This window comes from Saccoglossus kowalevskii, chromosome 10 (genome assembly GCF_978046115.1).
Source record: "Saccoglossus kowalevskii chromosome 10, keSacKowa6.1, whole genome shotgun sequence".
Lineage (NCBI taxonomy): Eukaryota > Metazoa > Hemichordata > Enteropneusta > Harrimaniidae > Saccoglossus > Saccoglossus kowalevskii.
In genome coordinates, this window is record NC_140650.1 from 7,152,543 (window position 1) to 7,179,138 (window position 26,596).

Here is a 26,596-nt window from a genome sequence, read left to right on the forward strand (position 1 = left end):
TATTTGCGATGTTTTAAAACCATAAATATACAGTTATCTCTATTTAATGAATTTGAATGATGCTGACTTAAGTTGTAATCTTTCCTCGGTCATGAGTCACTTTTAATACATGACATGCATTGTCATTCACTGTATCCAATTACCCGTCATTTTTTCTCTCATGTGTATCCTGCCATGTAATTCACCCCATCCCATTTCTAACCTTATTGCAAATTTGCTAATAAGTGTAACTGTAATGTGTACCTGACAGAAAAAGCCATGTGATGGCTGCCGATTAATGTCCATATTGTTGGAGACTCAAAATTCAAGCTAAAATTACATGTATTTAAATCCAAAGTGGGAAACTATAATTCAATTTACTCTCGACCTTGTACACACTTTGGTGATAGTGTTAAAATAAAGCTGACTGATCACTGTTCAGGTGGTCAGGTCAAAGGTCACACAGTTATCTTGTATTGCATCTGATGCCTTTTATTTTACTCAGTGTGTGTTTGAACTTTTCACTGGTAAATTTGCTTTATTCTGAGTTCATTGATAGAACCCGTATACCATAATGTCCAGGATTTAATTATTCATAATTTAAAACCTAGGAATATTCATAGTTAACCATACAATCAATTGTATTCTTCACAAACAAGCCAATAAAAACCCAGCGACATAAAATAAAATATATTCTAGTGAATATTTATTTTACAGTGTGTTTATATTTTTTCTAAAAACTGAAATTGCAATATATGTTTAATTTTTTTTTTTAAATGGAGCTGAATAACAAAATCATATTATCTTACCCATGTTAGATATTACAATATGCTTGCTTATCCCATCATTGCTGATCTTAAAAGGTCAAGCGGTCAAATGTGAACTAAATTTGTGTCAGTTCACTGATATCCTAACTATGGTCAGTTTTGAAATCAAGTGAATTTAACTATTCTTTGCTCCACTGTGCAGAATGGAAGAATAAAAATACGCAAACATGTATTTTCTGTATCTGTGTTAGATTAGTTTAGTTGGTAGTTAATAGTGATGTTAGAATAGTTAGTATTTTTTATTTATTAAACAAATTCAAAACGTGAAGCTCATGTCCCTTTAAAAGAAAAACAAATTGTCACTTTTTAATTGGTTGTGACATGTGTGGTTATTGTAATCAGTATAATTGATGGATCATTATCCGACTATCTCATTCTCATTAAAATGATATTCAGAATTACAGTCCCTGGAGAGTACAATATAGTAGTAATTATAACAAGTAATTAAAATCTGTCACATGATGTAACTGCATCGTTACGGGTAGTTTTTATGTTGTACATTATTTATAGGTATTACAACATTGTCTGGGTTAAGACTATAAATACTTTATAATACATTTCCTTTTTACCTCGCAGTAGCAGCTCAAATTATTTATTCATTCATTCATTATCTGTTTTTGCTTAAAAACAATTAAAAACCTCTCAAATATTATGTTACGAGAAGTCTAAAATTTGTGTTTGTTCAGTGAAGAATTTGAGTTCTTATACAACTTATTAATACATTCATAATTAAAAAAAAATGTATTACTAATAAAATAAAAGCCACATCAGTATGCGATGTGTAAAAATACCCAAATTTCGACAGTATTTTCTAACGTACTACCCCCAAGTCTCTCAAACCGGTCAGGTATAATTTGCATATGGGTCCATACAGCAATCCCCCTCTATACTTGTGTTGGGGTGAAAATTTAGTCCAGTTTAAGTCCTAAAGTTAACATTTTGAACACAGGTAGTGTCTAGTATAAACAAATTTTCTAATTTTTACTTTTGGAGGCAAATGGTAGACTCCCATTAAGAATCATTACTTTAATTTTTGGGTTATTAATTTTTTTTTCAATTAGGATACAAAGGTGTTCTCGGGTTACATGATCACAATGCAAATGTATCATTCATATTTGTATTATGACAATAATATAATGAATAAAATATTACATATATGTTTATGTGTTAAAAATAAAGTCTATAATAATCGTAAGATTTAACAGAAATTAAAGAAAGTTCTGGGAACATGGAAGAGAATGTTAATAAATATGAACAGTTGATTGTCTCATACCATTGTCTGTTTTTTCTGCAAACTGACAAAATGTGTGGCCAATCAGTTCTTGCATACTGAGTGCACTGTGTTCCCGTTCACACGCCATATAATACTGGCTGACCTACCAGTTCTATTCGGTCATTGTAGGATTTTTTTAAGCAGGCATTAATACAAATAGGACAGTTATAAATTCTATGTCTGGTGTCACTAAATGAAAGGTCAGTGACAGGTCACAGCCAATCAATCAAATAATAATTAAGTCTTTTTTAGAGGGACTAGGATAAAACAGTGTGTGATGATTTCCATAAAAACTGTTCAATTTTCTACTGAAGATTTGATATGATACAGAACTGTAATGAAGTACTACAAGTAGTGTGTAGATTTTATAATGATCCCCTCTGTATGTAACCTTCCCTCCCTCAAACTGAATGCCTTGTTCCATAATTTGATCTTTCCCCCTGAATTTGGTTGTGGCCAGGACTGACAGTTGCAGGGGCTCACAAGGTGAGTGTTTGACCCTCTGAATTCAGTTAAAATAATTGAAATCCTCTAACAGCGTATTCACTATATTTTTAATGGTAAATGGCAGAATTTGATGTGACTGGATCGATTGGAGGCTGCTTTCAATGGAAACATGGGGAGTGGCAGTCGGCTGCTTAGGCAGATTTTATCCTCGTCCTTTTCACTGACTCGCATGCTTGTTCATGTGAATTTCAACAACTGTAACCATGTTTTCAGTCAGTAACAATTGCAGAGACATATTTCTCTCAGTAGTCTTTCTAAACTTATTTATAATTGCTCTGAAATTGTGTGAGGATTGATGCGAGAATAAACAGACATGGGTTGGCCGTGTTCGCCATTAGTATGCATATAGGACAGCCGTACACTAACTCATTATACAGCCATAGGGGCCCTTTGCAATTCATGTGTATTCACTATGTTACAAACCCCATGACCTGTGAAATTATTACATGCAGAACAGTCACAAGATTTCATGTATCCATCAAACATGACAAATATTTATTTTTTAAGAGATTTTATTTATTGACATTAATGGAATTAACAATCCAGAAATGGGAGTCTGACCTCAGGGGTCACCTTGGGTGTTTGATAATGCTATTGTGAGTTGAACAGTCCCAGTGTGGTTCAAATAGGATGGTTCAAATTAAGTCCATATCACACTGCCATCTATACTTTACATTGAAAAACAAAAGAAAACTGGCTAAGATGTTTGTAAGTAAACTGTGTGTTTTCTTGATAATTTCAAAACATATGGTACCCATTGGATATGTAATGCATGCTTAATAAAAAATGAACATTGATTACACATTGATTTAACAACAGATACTTTGACAAGAACAATATTTCACTAAACACAAAAATTAATTGCAGTTAGTATCACAAATAACAAAATATTTATTTTGATTCGGAGTGTTATTTGTTATTATTACATGGTTTCAATGTCACTTTTGTTTATGTGTATTGGGCACATAATGTACATCATTACTAGTGCAGTCTCTGCATATTTTAATAATTAGTAAACTTGTCTGGTTAGCGTTTAATGACTTTATTTAAAGAGCTGAAAAGATTAAAAGGCACTGGGGCATTTTGTCCAATAACTTTTATGACTGCTCTCCATGACTTCTTTAGTTTTTATGCATTTTAGTGTCTTATTGGACTTTGCCAACTGTGTAATTACTTCCAAATAAAACATCCTGTCCAATCCAATTTTATCAGGGTGCATGTTTACAGTTTTCCATTTTAGTTTTATTATATAGGTAGGTACTTATCATTTCTTGAAATTATTGCATATCCCAAAATGCCATGCATATGTTCGTTGTATGAAAGCAAAAAGTTACTTTTGTAATGTATCTTAGCATGTATTATATCAATGAGAAAACTTAGGTTTTACTATGTTTATTTGTCTTCTATTTGCTTTGTTAGAAGTATATATTAACTAAATTGATTTAATTGCATTTAATGCATGATCATTAAAATACCTCATTTGCATATACTAATTAGCAAATGCGATATATTTAATTTGAATAATCCGCCAGAGTGAAATAATGAGGTGTATGTTGAGTCAGACCAAAGTGAATTGAATTGCTAAATAAAATAAATCATTTTTAGACTTCAGATAAAATGATTTGACAAAAAACTCCCTCCTTTTTTGATTACATATCACCATATCAACTTTGTCCCTCATGAGAAACAGGTTTCACTATGGTTTGTTAGTGTGTGCTGAGTAAAGTAACTTTACCATATTGCTGTCTATCATCAGTTACTGACTCTATGTTATTATACTGCCTCTTTTCTTAGGTTGAAATAGAATGCTTGTTATCTTGAAGTGGATAATGTAACTAGGGTATATATATCCTGTAGTGTACTGATATCTCTCCCTATGTAGGATTCAATACATTGCTCCTTACTATTAATAGTTAGTTATTTACACCAACTTTACATTAAGCAATCAGTCGCCATACTGTTGTTTTGATGGAAAGTATTATGTCATTTTAGGTTGAAAACTTTATATTTGACCAAAATCGCACAAAAGAAAAAGTTTGTGTTTGTCAACTTGTGAAAACTTGATATTGTATTTTCTGTATTACTAGTACGGTATATCGAGTGAATGACAGGTGCATTTGTCAGAATATTTTAATGATTCAGTTCACAATAATGTCAGGGCTTGCCATTTAACTCAACTCAACTCGCAAATCAAGACCCAGAAAAGCTAATTATCACTTTAAATTCATACTATTTTGAATATATTTTAATAGCATAGCTTTCCTAATCACATTCATCTTTGTGTTCAGGACAGCTGTTTTTATCTTGCCAGTCATTTTAATAAGACACTGCTTGTAAATGCAATTTATAATTCTGTTCTGTGTTTTTATTACCTGATTTGGTTTTGAAATGAATAAAAATAACAACAAAAATAAAATCTTACAAAGTAAATCATTAGAATTATGGGATCAGAACATCATTGAATTATGTGTGTATGCACAATAACCTTAAAATATGTCTGGGATATGGCTGTGGTTGAAATATATTGGAAATGCCCACTGTTCCAAGCAAATTAAAACTGGAGGCATCCTAGGAAGGTATCTAATGGCCTTAGCCTTGATAACCAGATTAAGGCAAACTAATTTCTATTGATTGAGGGGTAACTAATTGATGGTGATTGAGTAATAACTTCAATTCAATGTTAGAAATAAAGTGAATTGCTGACATGCATAGCACCTGCCACCCTAACTTACATGTATTGAGTTGTGAAGATAGAATGATTCATTATAATCACCAGTAACTTTGGTCTTTGAAAGTAATTATTTGTTAGCAATATATAGATGTATTTGTCTAACTGGCTTCTAATTCAAATTAACATTCATATCAATTTGTCGATTTGTAAAATTGTTATCTTTATGTCTCATATTGTGCATTGCTTGGTGGCAATAAAGTGAATACATTGCCAGGCTGTTTTGCAATACGATGAGCTTTGATTTTTTTCCTTATTTGTTTAGTTTAATTGGTTTGTCTTTCTCAGGGAGATAGTAGTTAAATGGTAGTTTTAGTTTCTAAATTGGAGCCTCTGATGTTCATTGCCAGGCAATGATTATAACACGTGTCACATTATCTACAGCAATATCCCACAATGCAGTGCATGTTTATACCTCGATTCACTTGACATTTCACATTTTGAACTTTTAATGAAATACAACAGTGCAGTGCAGATTGTCTAACAACTGTTAGCATTGTTAGGGTGGGTGTGTACATACCAGGTCTGCCATTGGGTCGTTATTTTACAAGTTTAATAATGCAATTAAGCAATTGCTCAATGAATTTACCTTGAGCAAGTCCCATAAGTGAATTAGCAAATGAATTGAAAATCGAGTTGAGTCTTGAATTAGTCATGTGTACTTTATAGTAAGTTTCTTGTGAGTGGGTAATTAAAGAACCAAGTTTCCCTGTGACTCGTCCTTGTGTTTCTTTTAGTATATGAATGTGCTGTTGTCTGCAGATCTTTAGAATTCCATGTTTTATGTTGGAATCTTATTTATAATGTGCCAAATGACTGGATTGCATTCAGTAGCAGCCCTGTGTTATGTCGGCCAATGCCCTGAATATTCAGCGAATGCATGGCAACAATCTTTGTCTCAAGTCAATTGACAGACAGGTTTACTACAATACCTGCCTACTTGCCTGTCGTCAATGAAACGAACGTAATGAATACTATGCCAACTTCCTGGTACATAGTTATACAATCAATACTTCGACTTTTCAGCTAAAAGCATAATATGACTCAGATGTCCTTTCCCAACCAATAAAAAAGATGGCTATTTAAGTTTGCTGTCTCTACTGCAGAAAAAGCTCTATTAATAAATTTGTAATTAAACTAAAATTGCTATTACAGTCAGTAAATAATATGGATGGTTTTTTTTCCCAAAATCTGTCAACAACAATTTATTCTTTCTGGACAAACAAATTCCGTTTTACTGACACTGCACTATAATCCTTCAATTGTGCTCACACAATTATGAAAACAGATCCCTCCTCGCCTACTGGTTGACTTTTCAGTGACCCCAGTTAAAGCGTTGAAAGCCAAGCGTTGTATAATGTGATAATATTTGGATACCAGATATGGTGACAAAAACCTAGGTAAAAATGCAACATTTTTAGTAAATATTAGTTGTATTTGCTGTATAGTTCCAATGTACTTTTTAATATACTTAGAGTAGGTCATTGACACCTAAATGACCTCAGTAAAATAATTGTAGACTCCGTTGCCCCGTTGTAAATCTCTATAAAATAGCCATTGGGCTTTGAGGCACATCAATACGTTTGTTTGTCTCGTTCACCTATTCCAGTAGTCATATAAAAAAAAAACATTGAAAAAAAAGGGGGTTCTGTTGTGACATGAAATATACTATTATGGGATAGGAATTTATGGATCTCTGATGTCAAAGGTTATTTTTAATTTTATAAGACGAATACATTATATTTTTGTCACCACTTTTGTGTATTTTAAAATTGTGATCTTTTGTGCGATATGAAATATTAAATTCATAATTTTCTATTGATTCTATTTATGATTGCTTATTATATTTTGATTGATTAGTCACCATTGATTATTTGTATGCAAAATTTGATTGGATAACTTGGACTGGCATTGAAATTGGAAAGATAGTTGAGATGTTTTGTGTAAATAAATGCTAGAATCGTATGCTAATTATAGACAACAGCTGGGTGCATCAGTGAATGCATATTTGCAGTTGTGCGTTTATTACCATTTTTATAACTTTTCAAAATAAACTGCCACAACATATTTACAGACAATTGTTATTATTGCTGGGAAAGGATTGACTAGCTTTGTTTCAATCTGAAATTATTATATCCATGAGTTAAAATATGTACATTGTATGTTTTGTTTTTCTCTTTATACTGTTCGAACATGTATAAAATGAAAAAGATGAAAATTGTGAAACTTGGCGTACCACATCAGTAGAACATATGCCCAGTTGTCTTGTGATAAATTCTCATTGTCACTATTTTTGTCAGTAATGCAAATAATTTAGAAGTGCTGCTCCTGTTATGTTGGTTTTGTTCATGTGTATACATCCAACCTATACATTGCCATGCCCCTTTCGTTTAGTTATGTTGGAATGGATTTTTTTTATTTATCAAATATTTTGTGAATTTATAATAAAAATTTGTGTTTATGAATATTTCAGGCCTGTCATAAGTCTCCAAAATGTCAGACGTACCAAATGACATCGATGCCAAGGTGGACAACAATAAGGAGCAAGATTCTAAAGAAAAGTACATTGACAAATGTGATCCAGACGACCCAGACTACCAGCGCGAGTTGCGGAGACCAGCAAATATCAAAGAAGATGTGCGCGAGATGGAGAGAAGAAAGCGAGTATCGCTGATTTTAAATAGTCAGGCTTTTAGAGAAGAGTTGGAAGAGATTGTAGAGAGTCAGATTAAGGTAAAATATTTTTTGTTTTTTTATTATCTTTATTTTCTAACTACTTTGCCTGTGTTAAGGGTCTCGAAAAATGTTTTTCTTCCCGTCCAATTGAAAACTCATGCAGTTACAATTTTATTTAATTTTTTGTTCATATCATTCAATACAATCAACCACAACAAGATATATGTTCAATATGTATCATAACATTTATTACATAATGCTTTTGAATATATGCATTAAATGTTTATTTGTATCAACAAAACATCCTTAGAAACGGAAACTAAAATATTTCCCCATTCTATACCGTATATGGCACACTTTACCAGAAAAAAAATTATATTGCCAAAGTTTTAAATGGTTCACAATTACAAGCTCTGAATTGTGTGATACATACCTTCTGTACCACATGTATCATCATTAAATTTGTTTCCTTGGTTACCACTTGGTTACTGGGAGAGTACTGCATGATGTCATACAGGTTTCAAATAAATTATTGAAAATGTAGTGAAATGTTGTCATGTTTGTAGATTATATGTATCTACAGACAGAACAACAATTTCTGTTTGTTAGTGCTAACCTATTAAATAAGTGTGAGCCTGGCTTGTTTGCAGGTTTTGGGGGATATTCACTTAATTATTGTTCACATTATTATAATACAAAAAACATTGAATGATTCATTTTGTGTGCTTATTTCTTATATACCACACACTATCTTGTATGCTGGGTCTATATGCCCTTTCTATTGCTATACATTCTGCCCTCTAGTGATGGCACACCGCCCTCTAGTGGTGGAACATAATATTCAGTTATTATCTTGACTATATTCTGATTTCTTCTATGCATCCCGTATGTCAAAGTTAGATTGTAGTAGGTATCTCCTAGATAGGTTACCTTGTACGTAGCTTGTTAAATGTTTGGAGTTTATCTCGCAGATTTTTGAATCATCGCAAGTATTTTGGTAAAAAGAAACAACAAACAATCACTTGTTTGCTCTTGTGTTGATTTTTTTTTATTAAAGTACCAATATTTTTGTTCATGCCCACCTATAATGCTTTTGCTATTGCTCGGAACAGAATGCTTTGGTAAATCAAAAAAATATTTTTAGAATGTTAGTTTGGTGTGTGGTGATAAGGTATTAATAAATGGAGTCTTTGCCTTTGCTTTGTCATCAATGTTGAAGCATTTTAAAACTATATTGGCATTCACCTTGAATTTTTTTAAAAATTTTATTTTCTTAGTTCTCTAGCTTTAAAATATTGAATTTTTCGTTTGTGTAAAACGTGTTGAACTAGCTACACTGTATTGGCTCAATACTTTAATGGACTTTTTGCTGAATTAGTCATATTTCAAATTATCCTGAATTTTGCCATATTTCAAATTATCCGTATTAGTCATATTTCAAATTATCTGTATCAGCCATATTTCAAATTATCCTTCTTAGCCATATTTTAAATTATCCTTTTTAGCCATATTTCAAATTACCTGTATTAGCCATATTTTAAATCAGCTGTATCAGCCATAATTCAAATTATCCGTATTAGCCATATTTCAAATTATCTGTATTAGCCATATTTTAAATCAGCTGTATCAGCCATATTTCAAATTATCTGTATTAGCCATATTTCAAATTATCTGTATTAGCCATATTTTAAATTACCTGTATTAGCCATATTTCAAATTACCTGTATTAGCCATATTTCAAATTACCTGTATCAGCCATAATTCAAATTATCCGTATTAGCCATATTTCAAATTAGCCAAATTCTCCACATTTGAAATGAGCTGAAAATAACATCATAGCTATGGACACGTTTTATAGTAGATGTCTAAAATACAAAGCAAAGACATTGACCTTTGATTATAATATATCTGTCATGTCATGTGTCATCAGCTTACATTGCAATATACTTGACGTGCAGTTTTTAGAACATTGCAGACAAAAACAATTGTTTGTAATTTTCTCAGTTGTATGCAAAGTAAGTTGTAACCATGGTTACTTGTTTATCTGCATCTATGTGATGACATGGTATACATGAACTGAAATACTGTGAAGGCATTAATTATTAACTGGGTATTAACAGAATCATTTCTGCTAATCCCAAATCTGCTGGATTAAATCTGTGTGAATAAGTCATTGTTTGACTGTTAAAACCTAGTGAATTTGATCAAATTTCAAAATAATTGCATGAAATATCAGTAAAAAAAATAATGCTTTTAACAGTATTTGGTAATAAATGTAATGTTTGCTTGAATTTAATGGTTTGCTCTTATCTGCATGCAGTTGATGTATATCAGTGTGCTCTGATTAACGATATTGTCCTGACCTTTCACCCAGATGACCTTTCACCCAGATGACCTGTCGTTCTCAACTGTCTATTCAATAATGCTTGGAATTCATTACATTAATTGTGTTTTATTGTTGTTCAGTTTGGGATGTAATGTTTTGTTTTTTTACTCATAGACCGGACCCCACCCAGCTAGCTTGATAGCATTACAACAAATATCTGATCTGTTGTTGCCTCATTCAAGGTATAACCAGACTTCCCTTGGTAGTTCCAATGCCCTTGGAAAAGGTAAGACTCTTCAAAGGTCGTATTGATGTCAAAACACTGAGTGGGATTTGACAAACAGTTATACAAAAAAAAATTCAAAATGTACGATCCACACATTTTTTGCAAAACGTATGATCTCAGCGTGAACAGAATCACCTATAACTTGCATTTATTGTTAACAAAAAATCAGCATATTGCAACCATTGGCGGATTTAGAGAGGGCTGCGCCCTCCCATTTTTAACAACCAACAGGGCTTCGTGCCAACGGTGCTCGCGAACTTGGCCTTAGGCCAACTTTTCGGCCCCCCCTATTCTAGAATCCTAGATCCGCCCCTGGCAACATATCTAGTTCAATGTTTTGCAAACAAAGTAGCAATATTATAGTTCAATGCTGAGCTGATATCAATGTTTTGTTTGTAAAACAATGTGCTATATTGCAATACTGCTGGTTGGGTTGCTTTTTTGTTCAGAGTAAAACATGATTATTCGTGGAATATCACTGAATGATAAAATCTGTTTATCAGCACCAGTGTTCTCCCCAGACTTCATGTCAAGCATCACGGTCAATTTGCATAACAATACATCTAATTTGCATAATTATATTTGCATAATACTAGTAATCAGTTTTTCCCAACCAATTTGGTCAATCTACTAATACAATTAATTAATACAATTAAGACAAGATATTTTTATATTTGATAAATTTTATATCATTTTACTGCATTGTATTTTATGTTTTTGTATCAAGTCAAATAAAGTTTGAAATAGAACAGCATAAAAAGGAAAACAAATTGAAAAAATTTGTGTTATAGCTAGTCAGTGAATATAATGTTATCCATGGATGTAACTGGTTCATCATTGTGTACAAGTTTTAGTGCCCATGTCACTCACTGTCAGTTCATATAACGTCGGGGGAAAACATCTTTTGGTTAAATTTATAAAGTCGGCGAGATATCGTACGCCGTGACTTGTTTTGTCACATTGTTGCCGTTGCGTGCAATGGGCAAATTATTGCTACTCTAGTATTTTTGTTTGGATTTGGAGGCTCTGCACCCCGGCTCTGCATCCTTGAAAGACTTCGCAACTTATTGCAGACTTCCGTTTTTATCACTGTCTTTGTATGGCTAACAAAAGCGGGATTACCTTTCGATCAATACATGTTATTGTTTTAAATTCGTGCAAGACGAGACTGACACTTGTAAACAAAGCAATAAGCATCACGGGCCAGTGACCAAGCGTCACGGACAAAGGGCAAGCATCACGGCCGAGTGTCCAAGCGTCACGGTACCGTGTCGCTTCAGAGGCCTGGGGAGAACACTGAGCACAAAGATTATTCTTTAGACTAAATCAAATGTCTTGCACAAAAAAAACTTGTTTCTCCCAAGATTCATTACACTGACGTTACTAGTCACGTAACATTATTTTCTCCATTGTTTTCTGTTACCTAGGTTACTCCGCCATTATGCCTGTAGCTGATATCCGTGGCTTAAATTCACAAAGTTACACCAAGGGGGAGAAAATAATACGTTGTAAGCTGGGTTCTTTATATCGATTGATGGACATCCATGGATGGTCTCATAATATCGCCAACCATGTTTCTGTAAGTATTATTCTGTCTATTATGCGCACAAAGTTTGGGAGGCGGGTTAATTTGCATCAACATAGATTCCAGTCAGCAGAAATATACAATATTAGGCTATACTACTGAACCATCTTCAGTTTGTTCTGAACATTTTAATTCTGTATTGTAGGCATCCATGTTATCTTTGAAAGGTTACAAAATGTTCATAAATTGTGGAAAACTTGTTTTACTTTCTACAAATGCAATGAAGTTGAACAAAATATAATTAATTGTATTGGTATTCATAAATACATTTGTAAGAAGTGTGCAAATTCAACTTGTGAGGCAAACAGGCTCCTGGACGATGCTCCAGCCTCCCGGACGATGCTCCAGCCTCCCGGACGATGCTCCAGCCTCCCGGACAATGCTCCAGCCTCCCGGACGATGCTCCAGCCTCCCGGACGATGCTCCAGCCTCCCGGACGATGCTCCAGCCTCCCGGACGATGCTCCAGCCTCCCGGACGATGCTCCAGCCTCCCGGACGATGCTCCAGCCTCCCGGACGATGCTCCAGCCTCCAGGACGATGCTCCAGCCTCCTGGACGATGCTCCAGCCTCCAGGACGATGCTCCAGCCTCCCGGACGATGCTCCAGCCTCCCGGACGATGCTCCAGCCTCCCGGACGATGCTCCAGCCTCCCGGACGATGCTCCAGCCTCCCGGACGATGCTCCAGCCTCCCGGACGATGCTCCAGCCTCCCGGACGATGCTCCAGCCTCCCGGACGATGCTCCAGCCTCCCGGACGATGCTCCAGCCTCCCGGACGATGCTCCAGCCTCCCGGACGATGCTCCAGCCTCCCGGACGATGCTCCAGCCTCCCGGACGATGCTCCAGGCTCCAGACTTGCCCAAATAAATAATAGTACCCCTAAATTTGTGTTGCTTGGCAAGACAGTTGATTCACTCTTTCTTAATTTTCTTTCTGTTATTTGTAGGTACGTATTTCACATGAAGCTGACCATTTCCTTGTTAATCCATTTGGACTGTTATACCATGAGATAACTGCATCTAGTTTGGTTAAAGTTGACATGCAAGGTAATATTGTAGACACTGGAACTACTACCTATGCACCAAATAAGAATGGTTGGAGTATCCACGCTGCTATACACTCATCTAGACCTGATATTAAGTGCATTATTCAACTCCACACACCGTCTGCTATGGCTGTAAGTATATCCTCAGCTTTGTTAAATGTCCATTTATTAACGATAGATGTGGACAAGCTTATCCGATTCTGACTTCTATTCCGCCAGGTATTATGGGTGGGGTGCCATCCAATGAGAACTCAACAATTTTTGTTGGAGGGCAACATTGATTGAGAGGTTGATGATTGGCGAGATGTTGCAGACTCCATTCATTGATTTGCTGCCTACTGTTGGAGGGGGTCACAATCAAGTGACTACTTGATGAGTAACTAGCTATTGTGGATTTTAAAACTTCCTTTCCTATTCTATATTTAAATAAAACTAAACTGATTATTGTATTTTGGCAGGTGTCTTGTATGAAGTGTGGATTATTGCGTTGCTGTGACGAGGCCTGTTTCGTCGGCGACATTTCTTTCCATGATTATTGTGGTCCCTTTGTAGACAAGAATGATAGAGACTCAATCACCCGGGCACTTGGGCCAATAAATAAGGTGCGTTTTAACTATTTAAAATGTTAATAGTCTATGATGAGTAAATGTCTCCAGCAAGTTTGAACTTGACCTCAATGCTAATATTTATTATGTTTCGTATATTTCAGATCTTGGTGTTACGTAACCATGGTATTCTTGTCTGTGGTGAATCCATAGAGGAAGCCTACTACTTAGCACTCAATGCAATGACTGCTTGTGATACCCAGGTGACTACTTTTTTGACTCCCATGTGCGAAGCACAAAATGGGAGTCTTTGCAGTTAGTGTGTCTGTATGTGTGTATGTGTGTATGTGTGTATGTGTGTATGTGTGTCCGACTGTTCCACTGCTATCTCAAGAACCATACATCGGTTTTTGATGAAACTTGGTGCATAGATGCTCTGGGCCAATGCGCAGATTTGATTAGGTTTTGGTAAAAATCCATGCTCGTTAATTACCTAATTTGCATGATAATTAGCTATTTTTTAGTGGTTCCATGACTGTTCCACTGATATCTAAACAACCACTCATTGGATTTTGATGAAACTTGGTACATAGATGCTCTGAACTAATGCTAGGTTTTGATTAGTTTTTGGTAATAATCCGTGGATACTAATTACCTAATTTGCATAATGATTAGTCAATTTTCGGTTTTTCCACTGATATCTCAAGTACTAATCATCACATTTCAATGAAACTTGGTACATAGATGTCATACGACACTGCACAGACCTGATAGTTTTTATGGTAATATCAGTACATATTAATTACCTAATTTGCATAATTAATTAATTTTCAGCATTTGATATAAGTAGTTAGCATTACATTTCAATGAAACTTGGTACTTACATACTCAAGGACTATGCAGAGATTGATTGTTTTCGATAAATATTTGTGCATATTAATCACCTAATTTGCATAATTAGTTAATTTTCAGCTTTTCCACATGTATCTCAAGTACTAATCATCGCATTTCAATGAAACTTGGTACATAGATCCTTTAGGACTATGCAGAGACCTGATTAGTTTTAGGGTAAATAATTGTGCATATTAATTACCTAATTTGCATAATTAATTTTCAGCTTTTCTACTGATATCTAAAGTACTAATCATCATATTTCAATGAATCTAGAATTATGCAAACCCAATTAGTTTCCGGTAAATATTTGTGCATATTAATCACCTAATTTGCATAATTAACCAACTTTCACACTGATATCTCAGGTACTATACATCACATATCAATGAATGTACATGGATGCTGTAGGACAATAGACAGACCTGAATAATTGTGGGTTAAAATCTGTACATATTAATTACCTAATTTGCGTAATTAACCAATTTTAATCTTTCACACTGATATCTAAAGTACCATAAAAACTCCAAAATTTCGACTGGTTTTAAATAATTTGTGTTAGAAATGTGACGTGTTTTTAGAGTCAAAATTAAGGTGCATTTTCGGACGGTCGAATTTTTCAGAATAGAAATCAGCAAAAAAAAAATGGGGATGATAGACAGTGTGCTTCATTAGTTTTTAAAAAATGCAATGTCTGTCAATTGACGTAAACTTCCTCATGTTTCACGGTAAAAGCAAAGGTCGTGGCCGAGTTGTAACTCAAAATCTAAACAAAGTCATCAATCAGTGAGTATTATGACAAGCAAAACAAAACATCAAGACACGGAGAAGAGGTCAGCACAAAACTAATAGGTCAAAAGACAAAGCTGTCTCGCACTACCTAGGAAAACTTGCGAATGTTCGAAGTACAGGTACCCATTGGACAAAAGATACATGGAAGTTTAGCAAACGATCTCCCCGACCCAGTGCAATGTATCCGGTTAGAATCAAAGCTCACGTGTCCCTTATTTGAGCACCGTACCGGTGATTTGAGGGACCAAATTCTGCCGTAAATTCGCCCTTGGATTAAAAAATATAATGGGATTTAAGAAAATAAAATGGGACTTTTAAGGTGTATTTTGGCGTCATTTTTCGGACATTTCAATCAATCCTGCCGGCTAAAATAGAGTCTAAGTTTTACCGTAGTCATTGACGTCTGTCTATTCAAGAGTACACGTGTATGATTTTTATCGTGACTAGCGTGAGCGGGTAAGCTTCCTTTCGAGAATGAGCTGTTATCACTGTGAACAATGTTAAATTATTCTTCAGATGACCAGTTTATTTTTTAAAAACAACTAATTTTTTTATTTAAAAAAAATCATGCCGTTTTCGCATCATCCAGCTTTTTGATTGGTTAATTAGCGATTTGACCTATTTGACCTAAGAGAACATGGCGGATATCCTACAGCATCAAACGTTTATACGAGATCGGAATCATTCGCTTACGATGAAACTAAGTTGACTTTTATTTGTATTTCATAACCATTCAACAAATTTATTTTGTGTACATTATTATAATCACTACTGAGTACAGTAATAATCAACAATTCAGAAACGCAGCATGCCGAGATTTTTGTGTTCGTTTTTATTTGAAACTTCGTTTATTTAGAATATATTTTCGTTACCAATAAAATAAAAATCTCTCAGTCAATCAGAAACCCGGATTCATGCCTTTGAGGAAGGTCCTGTTTGAACGCTCACATCGTTTTTTTTTTCGTTTGGGGGAAAACTAAAACTGGTCGCAATTTTCGAATAAGAATGAGTCGGCAATTTTTAGTGGAGTCGAAAATTTGGAGGTGAATAAAACACCGAAACCCGGCAAATAAATAGGCGGTCAAATTTTTAGAGGGGTCGAAATTTTGGAGTTTTCACGGTGCTAATTATTCCATTTCAATGAAACTTAGTACAAAGATGCTCTAGGACAATGTACAAACCTAATTAGTTTGGGGTAAAAATCTGTTCATATTAATTCCCTAATAAGCATAATAATTCATAATTTTTTGGTTCTAATCACATTTCAATTAAACTTGGAGACATAGATTTTCTGTTACATTGCGCAGACCTCATTAGTTTTACACTCAAATCTGGTCATATTAATTTTCTGATTTGCATAATTAGTTTTCAGCTAAGTAATTTCGAATTATATTTAATGTGTCTCCAATACTCTCAGCACATGGGAGTTCTTTCTAAGCTTTCTTTGATTAAGACATTGCTGATCATAGTGATATTGTGGTGTTGAACCATGAGTAATGTGGGAATTCACTGTTGGAGAAATGTTGTTGTTTCAACTCTTTGAACATCATTATTTTACCCGCTAAACATTTAAGGGAACATTTTTCACATTTTGGGGTAAATTTCCTGAATTCCTTTGTTAACTTTGAACAAAATAGTTATTATTCAATATATCCTACATGTCTCGATTTAAAAAAAAAAAAAAAAAAAAAAAAAAAAAATGGAAGATTTGCTGTGGGTTCAATTTTGTGATTGATGACAAAAGTTGACATTGGTGCTCATTCCAATCCAGGTGAAGTTAATGACATGCGTTGGTGTAGATAATATGGTTCTGGTTGATGATGAGATGGCAAAGAAAGCAAGAGACACATCCAAAGAAGGCCACCCTAAAGATGGCGGTAAACTAAGATGGAGAACTGGAGAATTGGAATTTGAGGCTATGATGAGGTGGCTTGATAACATGGTAAGATTTGCATAATTAACCACAGCAGTTTTATAAGATTTGTGCCTGATTGGGCTACCAAACCCTAATACCCAACAGTCGGACCAATCAGAGAGCAGCTTGTTTGTTTGCAAGATTTTTTCAACATACCAAATTCTGCCTTGTGTATATACTTTGACTCAACAGCAGTTTTGCTGTAGAAAAAAAACCTATGCGCAATAAAGACTGAGTTTTGTACAGTTCAATTGAGTTCTATTTAGAAGACATGCAAATGGTGATTTCTGAAAATGTTATCGTTTCTCATGGTAATAAGTTGTAGGACTCTGTTATACAGAATGAGAGTGCAGCTTTTAAGTTTTGCAAAAATTAGAAAATGAGTCTATTTTTAAATGATACACAAGCAATAAATTACTAACAGGTGATATTGTTTGACATGTATAGGGCCACAGGACAGGTTACATCTACCGACAACCGCTTGTAAGAAGTGAAGAAAGAAAACCACACAGTGATGTGGTCATACCTCCATCGTCGTCCTCATTTACATACGTAACTGAAGGTGACGTGGATCGCAGTAAATACGAGTCACCGATGAAACTGATGCAGAAGAAATCTGCCGGTGACAAAACAAAATGGATGAACACTCCAAACACGTACACCAAAGTCGAGGTGACAGTACAGGACGGGGATAGTAGTCCAAAAACTAAGACAAAGGTAATGTCATTCATTGATTTAAATTACCACAACTTTTAAGAATTAACCAACATTTTAGGATATACCAGTGTTGGCATGGACATCAACATAGTCACCCTGGATCTATTGTCTAAAACTGGAGCGGTTTCTGTAAATTAAGCTGAATTCAACATACATATCAGTTGCTATGGATTACTTATAAAATATTTAGATAAAAAAAAAGGACTATCAATTATGAAATTTCAATAAACCAGAATGATAGTTAGAACTTTGATAAGTGTTAATGAATCAATTTTGCAATATTTTGTTTTCCTACTACCAGTACTTCATTTTGCACCACAATTTCAACATAAGTTACACTGCCCTTATGGTCATAACAAGCCAATGTACATTTCACTTTAATTCAATGGTCGTAATTAACAATAATTGGGAAATCACTGATGATACAAGATAATGATCTTCAAACATTTGAGATCCCCAACAATTATGTAATAGGCCAGTTGTATGTTACCATAGTTACCATATATAATATGATGAATTAAGCGCATTTTTTTCACTGTAGTGGATTCCTGAAGATGAGAGTGACTTTAAAACTTCAACACCCATTAAAATTGAGGATCCACAACAATTTGCGAAACAGGGCGAAGACCCGAAAGAATTCAAGAAGAGACAAAAGGAGGTAAGTTGCGAGAAAATGAATAAACAACATACATACACTTGTATATGTGATGAAAGAAACCACTAGTCAAACAACATACATACACTTGTATATGTGAGGAAAGAAACCACTAGTCAAACAACAAACATACACTTATATATGTGAGGAAAGAAACCACTAGTCAAACAACAAACATGCACATCATGTGAGGAAAGAAACCACTAGTCAAACAACAAACATGCACATCATGTGAGGAAAGAAACCACTAGTCAAACAACAAACATGCACATCATGTATGTGCCTGAAGAATTTAATTTCAAACATACACTAATATATACATGAGGAAAGAAACAACAAACTATTGTGTAAAACTTAAGTGTTTGAGACCATAACTAAGATAATGATATTATTCATTTTGCAGTTGAAACAAGATCGCCGTGACGACAGAATCACCTCTGGTCCACTGTCTGAAGTTCTTCACGGTATAAGCTATCCAGGTCAAAAGATTCAGGTAGGTTTGCTAACTCCATATATGGTATGGTGTATAGCTATACTGTCATTACACACACTTAAAGCTATAAATGGTGGTGGGTATGCTGAATATGCTTGGTGTCAAAAACCAAATCAAATATTTTGATGAAATGCATGTAATGTTTTGTTTTTTGTACTCTTGAGAAGTCTTCCCCTATTTGATCTCCTGTGAGGAGTTCGTCATTAAAGGGCCATACTCCAAGAGTGAAATTATTCCTAATTCCCCTTGGTTGTTCATTCATGACATGTTAATGCTTCCATGAACAGCTCCATCTGGAGTTGAAATTCAATGAAATCTAAAATAAATTCATGCTACCTTTGCTGTATCATGAATTTGAGCATTTATCAGTTTCTGAAATAAAAATATACAGAAATGTTTTTATTTGTGCACTATGCCCCTCAGAAACTTGCTGAACTTGCTCAGTCAACTCGTTAGTAGAAATATAATCTTTACATCTTGTATCTTCCTAAAAGATATTGTATCATGAGTTGCCACAAGTCTGTTAGAAACGATTAAGTATAATGAAATATACTGAATGTACAAAAAGATAAATGAGTAAAAACATTTTAAAAAGAGTAAAAGCAAAAGTATTTAGCAAAGAGACCATAAGAGGGCGCTACAATGACAACTTTTCACTATTCATTTTATGTTGCAGGTTCAGTTTCACAGATTTGTGTTTTGTTTGTTTACACTAATCCATCTATTCATCTACTAATTATTTGTTTTTTTTTATTGTCATGGCAATTTCTAACTACAGCCAAAGGTACCAGTCTTTCTTCAGCTTTATATTTATCTTGCTAAGTATTGATTGAGAAATGTGTGTTTGTAAATGTTCATTACAACTGATAAATGCCCAGTTTTTCAATGTTCATATGCTGTCGGTAAACCATTTATGATCAGAAGTGCCTCTGTGGTTCACATTTGTGCAGCATTTTTGTGATGGTGGTTGAACATCAGATTAATTGTTATATTTGGAAAAAAAGAAACAGTTGATTGGTATCTCAATGATGAATCTACATAGCTTTCAATGTGCTTCCATGGTGGCAAAGGTTGTAATGGAAATTGTAAAACCTGTGTAAACTGAACCCTGTCGAACCAAGAAATCTGAACTTCCCTTTTTTCAGAATCCACTTTCCTTAGGCAATAAACTTGAGCGTTTGCTTTAGACAGGTTTTCCAGTTTGCTCTGTAAAAAGCGACATAATTGGGTTGTATTTTTTTGTTTGCTAAACTAAACATGCTCACTTAAAATTTTTTTTTTCATTTTGGCTTTCATCAAAATGTGTGTGCTTAATTGTTTGGTGTCTGCGATGGGTAGTCCCAGCATTATTGAGTTACTGTTTCTTTTTTTCTCTCTTCTGTGCCAAGGATGCCCCTATGTCAGATTCTACAGAACTGTTGACGACCGTAAAGGTACACCATAGCTTAGTTTTTACTTGCACATTCAGTTCAGCCATTGTTCAAGTGTCACCATATTATACTAAAGGAGTGCCATATTTTATTTTCATGTGTTGGTGTGTGTTTGTTTGCATTTTGTTTCCTCATTTCATCCTCTGTCTGGTTTCTGTCCTGTATCATCGTGGTAATGAAGCTTTTTTTACAGTGTTTTTGTTTCTTTAGCACGCCAAAATGAGGGGTTTCTTAAACTTCTTTAATGTTCATCAAAATATAAAGGCTTACAAGACTTCACATAACTATTTTCAGTTCTACGGTAGACACATTATTTCCATGTTTTATCAAACAAAGTTCACAAATTGAAAGCATAATTTTTTTCATATTCTTTCAAAAATGTTCCAAAAGATCGACAGCCAATGCGAAATTATATCTATTTGGTATAAAATTAACGAAGAAGTTTTAGAAAAATACATCTAAATGTGCGACATGTAGCTTCCACATTTTGGTTGGAAAACATATCATTGAAATGGTTAAACTCCAAAAAATTCTTTTATTCTTCCGGACCAATACTCCTTCTTTGCATGTTATTCAAAACATGGAAATAATGCATTGCATATAAATGGTTTCTTATTAAATGTTCTCCAAAATTGTCATCAGCTTGAGTTTGTTATCATTGGTTTAGGTAATACAGCAAAGAGAATAGCATGACCCACCATCATTTAAATGTACATATATTGAGACACATCAAAATCAGATTCTGGTTCATCCTGTTCCTGTAATGGCTAATGTTGTAAATAAATTCACTACATCGTTCAATTTCTTTCTTCAGTGCAATAAATTATAATAATTTAATAATAATCACCAAATTTTAAAGAATTAAACATTTCATTATTCATGCTTCAGTGAGAACCAGAATCGGATGTGGCATTATTGACATAATTTATACTGCTATTAAAGATTTTTTGTGTTGCAGTTCCGCCCTCCTCCCACACTCCCTCCAAATTGTGCTTTAAATGCATAAGAGAATGATATAAGCGGCTGTTCCATAAGTTACCTGCCCCACTGCTATGCTTAACGAGATGAACCCGTGGACCACATTTGTTCTTAAAATATTGTCCAAAAAGTTAATTCGATGTCACCTATATTATATTCTTTCATACTGAGGTGCACTCTGTACTTGACCCCTTGAGGGCCGAACCCAAAAACATGGATGCATCAATTTTCCATTTGTTTCTAGGACATCAGTGTATCAGAATGAGACTGAATGAAGAAAATTCCTCATTATTTGAAAGTGCAATTAATCCACATCAAATTTCTTCAACAAAATTATTGTTTGCTGTATAAATGTTAGTGTATGTTTGTTTTAGGATGCCCGTTCCTCCGGCTCAGGGGACAATATCCAATCAGCATCAAAGGGCATTATACAACGTGACTATCAGAAAGAGGCTGTAGTGTACACCACATATTCACCCAATCCTTTTGAAGGCATGACAGAGAAAGAAATTATAGAATATAAACGAGATATTGCCGAAAAAACTGGACAAGGTATAGAAAATTTAAAAATTCTAAAATATTTGTTGCTGCTACTACATTATCACTTGTTGGCTGATGGAGTATGTTAATAATGTGTTGTCACTGTACACAGGTTTGACTGTATCTAATAGCAGTTTTTCTAACAAAACAAAACATATATTTTTCTCTAGATTTAAGTGGTATTGAATTTTCGCTCGACAATGAACCTGATAAAGACAATGAAAACAGACAGGACATTGTGACTCAAGAGACTACCACGGAAACAGTTTCCAGAAAAGAAGGTATGGTGTATGAAATCTACGTGTATTGTATATAGTTAGCTATGGTGTATGAAATCTACATGTATATAGTTAGCTATGGTGTATGAAATCTACATGTATATAGTTAGCTATGGTGTATAAAATCTACATGTATATAGTTAGCTATGGTGTATGAAATCTACAGGTACCGTTAAAGTCCTATTATAAACCGCGGTTTATATTACAATGTATCAATTTAAAAATTGGGATCAAAAGCTCAAGTTCGGGGTGCGGTTTCTATTACGTACATATTGCAATCACTAAATGGGCGTGGTCATTTTTTGTCCACAACACATGCACAAAACAAACAATACACCGTACAATCTCTTGAATAGGCGTCGGGGAAGAGTGAAAGGCCTTATTTTGGTTCTAAAATAGGCGTTACGAAATGTTGAAAAATTACAGTCAATCAAAAAAAAATTATATATGATACAAAAAATACTCAGTATTTTTAACGTAATATGCATTTATTTTTTTTAATTTTCTTGGTAACGAAAAGTATATTCTAACAGAAGTTTCAAATAAAAACACGAATGCACTGCTTAGTAGCAAATGATCACAGAACGGTAGCTCGATCCGGCCATGCTGCTGGTCACAAGTGAATAACTTACTTGTTTTCGAAGTGTTGATATTGGTGATTATTATTTAGTAGTGATTACAATAACGCACGAAAAATAAGTTCGTTGAATTGTTATAAAATGCAAGTAAAATTCAACTTAGTTTCCCCGTAAGCGAATGATTTCAGTCACATGTAAACAGCCGATACGATATCCGCCATGCTTTTGAATGCTCACGTGACGTATTATTGACCAGATGGGTCAAGTCGCTAATTAACCAATCAAAATGCTGGATGGTGCCCACGTGTCTAAATTACATAGCTCATTTAAATATGTTAATGACAGTTCAGCGACCTCATGGTGAACGCAACACGGAAGAGATTTACCGATAATGTAGTGCGATCTTTTGCCTTTGATTTCCATGGGAAAACGGCATGATTTTTTTTTTAAATCAAGAAATTATTTGTTTTCGAAAGATAAATTGTTCTTCAATGCTCAGTTTAACACTTTTACGGTGATAAAAGCTCATTGTCTAAAACTTACGAAACACAGACGTATTCAGAAAGAGTATTGACAGAGGTCGCCGCCAGAACAAAAGCAGTTTCATTGCCAGTCTGACATCTTATCACCGCTGAACAATAAATAGGTGTGAATATTTTTAGGCATGTTGTCGAAACAAAGAATAGGATTAGGAACAATGCCATTTTGGAACAGCTGGTTGAAACAATGAAGTTAGTCACGGTCTTGTTGAATTGGGGGTGCGGTTAGTAATAGGTACTTTTCAAGTTTTCAATTTTTGTTAAGAACTCTTTAACCCCGAAGCCGGAATTGGGGGTGCGGTTACTATTACGTATGCGGTTTATATTAGGACTTTAACGGTATATAGTTAGCTATGGTGTATAAAATCTACAGGTATATAGTTAGCTATGGTGTATGAAATCTACAGGTATATAGTTAGCTATGGTGTATGAAATCTACAGGTGTATAGTTAGCTATGGTGTATGAAATCTACATGTATATAGTTAGCTATGGTGTATAAAATTTACATGTATATAGTTAGCTATGGTGTATGAAATCTACATGTATACAGTTAGCTATGGTGTATGAAATCTACAGGTATGTAGTTAGCTATGGTGTATGAAATCTACATGTATATAGTTAGCTATGGTGTATGAAATCTACATGTATATAGTTAGCTATGGTGTATGAAATCTACATGTATTGTATATACCGTACTTATGCCTGGACAAACGCCCACCCCCCACTTTTGACACAATAAAGAAGTTGACGTCATATCCGGGCACGCGCCCAGGGGGTCTTTTTCTACACAAAAAATTAAAAAAAAACTATTTTCTATTCGTTGACTGTGGTTGTATTAACAGTTGACTTTCTTGAAGTCTGTCGTGATACTTATAAAAATTGTTAATTGCGTAAAACAAGGCGTTCACCGCTGATTTTTTTCAGAATCATAACAGTCAGCAAGTCTTTAAAAATATATATTAAAGCAGAAACGGTAGTTCTCTTTTTGAAATATGTCGTGGTCTGTTTGGTTTGTGCTTCCTTAGAAATGATTCAAGCAAATCGTACAAGGAGAGCCATTAAGCAAGTGCCGCACTCGTTCGGCTTTAGCGTCGTCGACAATGAAACCAATGTTGCAATATTGTAGCAACCCGTACCTTGGAGAGTGGTTGAAATCACGTTATTTTTTGGCTTTATAAAATATTTTTTAGCAGCTTGCAAATCCATAACTGGGCCAGCAATTTTGCAATGTCACGCCGAAGACTGCCAACTTTTTTACCATCTTTCATCACGGCTATTGCATTTCTGTCATGAAAACTGTTCTTCTGTCGTTGGATAAAAAAAACTTCCTATTTCAAGTCCACCGCAATATCCATATAGTGAGACATTCCAACCGCTGGAACTTGCTTAATGATAACTTTCACCGTGATTGATAAGCGTTGAGTCTGATAAGAAAGCAATGTCACGATTTGACCTTTATGATGAAATACTAGTAGTGATGTCATTCTTAGCCAATCAGTAAAGCAAATGCATAAAAGTCAAAGATGATTGCCAGGCTATAAACAAAGGCAACGTGTGCCATCGCAGCGGAACAACCCCATTTTTTTTGTCTCTTTATGATTAGACATGAATGAAAAGTGCCAAGCTAAGTCCAAATTGTGTGGGACGATATCGACGAACTTCAGGAATAAGTTGTAGGGATTTTGTTCGACGGCTACAGTGACGCCAACTTGGACTTTGAGGGTTTTGAGTTGACGAAGATGGCAATGAACGTACAAATAAAGATCTGAGAAGTTTTTTCAAACGGCTATGAATTTTTATAATTTTTACTGTGTAAATTATTATTGATCTTGTATGACGGTTGATTCGTAATTTGCCGAGACCCGAAATCATTTTACGCAGTTTAACCCCCCGAACATTTTAATTCATTTTGAGTTCACATGGGCGTGTTTGTCGGCAGGAAAATCCTAATTCAAATGATTCCTCACTGGCGATTTTTATTATTTCTGGTTTATTTGTCACGTTATAAGCAATATTTTATTTTTGTTTTACTTCTAGTGTTGCATATTGTTCATTTATTTACGTTGCATGTTTTCATTTGCCGTTCTATTCCCTGCCGCAGTTCAATCTGCGTGTTGTCAATTTTCGTGAATTTTCGGGTTTTTTTGCCGGGGATCTCCTGGCAAACGCCCACCCCTTCTTTTTGGCAATTTCCCATGTTCAAGACCCTGGGCTTATACCCGGATAAATACGGTAGTTAACTATGGTGTCTGAAATCTACACGTATTGTATATAGTTATCTATGGTGTATGAAATCTCCATGTATTGTATATAGCTAACTATGCATCTTTAAATTTATTATCGTTCTTTTATTACGTTTTCCTTCTTAGGTGACCAAGAAATCGTTACGACGGTGACAACAGTCAAGAAGACTGTCATAGAAACAGACATAGATGCTGAACCCGAGAAAGGAGGTCAGGAAAGTCGCACGTCCACCATTGAGAAAGAAGGAAGGAGCGGAAGTAGTAAAGAAGACTCCCCAACTAAGGAAACATCACCAAAAAAGAAGGAAAAAGACAAGAAAAAGAAAGGTTTTCGTACGCCATCATTCTTGAAGAAAAAAGAGAAAAAAGGGAAAGGTGAAGAAGAGGAAGAGTAAGCTGGCTCATTTTAGAAAACCTTTAGCTCAACCTAAAAAGTGAAATTTTTTGAAAATATTTCAGATTTTCTCAATACATGTAGATCCCAAGTAAATATAGTAGCACTCAAAAACACAGGTTTTGTGAGGTTGCTAACACTGGAGGGCGGGTGGCTGTTTTTGAGATGAAATTTGAAAATTCTCTATTGTTAGATGTATTCCAAGTAACTCTCTGTAAATTGTTATAGACATAGAGAACAGCTCTCTTGCCTTGTCTTCTCCATTTTTTTTAAATAAAAAAACTATGCTAGTATTTTTATTTTTATGAAGCAGTTAAAAGTACATTAGAGATTTGTGTAGATAGTAATTTTTGTGTATTTTAGACCACAATCG

General features: G+C 34.6%; 1 protein-coding gene across 2 annotated transcripts in view; it reads left to right on the top strand.

The window, feature by feature from the left end:
• LOC100371265 (protein hu-li tai shao-like) overlaps positions 1-26,280 on the top strand; it is a 37,947-nt gene extending 11,667 nt beyond the window's left edge. Inside the window, exons 1-14 of one of the 2 annotated variants that reach the window (XM_085504182.1) lie at positions 2,502-2,565; positions 7,788-8,047; positions 10,491-10,602; positions 12,030-12,181; positions 13,136-13,366; positions 13,693-13,836; positions 13,944-14,042; positions 17,234-17,404; positions 17,825-18,094; positions 18,636-18,752; positions 19,153-19,242; positions 22,025-22,202; positions 22,361-22,471; positions 25,956-26,280. In XM_085504182.1, coding sequence (XP_085360308.1) covers positions 7,808-8,047; positions 10,491-10,602; positions 12,030-12,181; positions 13,136-13,366; positions 13,693-13,836; positions 13,944-14,042; positions 17,234-17,404; positions 17,825-18,094; positions 18,636-18,752; positions 19,153-19,242; positions 22,025-22,202; positions 22,361-22,471; positions 25,956-26,224 — 2,184 coding nt within the window. In that variant the 5' untranslated portion in view covers positions 2,502-2,565; positions 7,788-7,807 and the 3' untranslated portion in view covers positions 26,225-26,280. Of the gene's footprint in view, positions 1-2,501; positions 2,566-7,787; positions 8,048-10,490; positions 10,603-12,029; positions 12,182-13,135; positions 13,367-13,692; positions 13,837-13,943; positions 14,043-17,233; positions 17,405-17,824; positions 18,095-18,635; positions 18,753-19,152; positions 19,243-22,024; positions 22,203-22,360; positions 22,472-25,955 lie in introns of those variants that run through there. The other variant, XM_085504181.1, reaches the window with a different exon arrangement.
• The last annotated feature ends 316 nt before the right edge of the window (positions 26,281-26,596 follow it).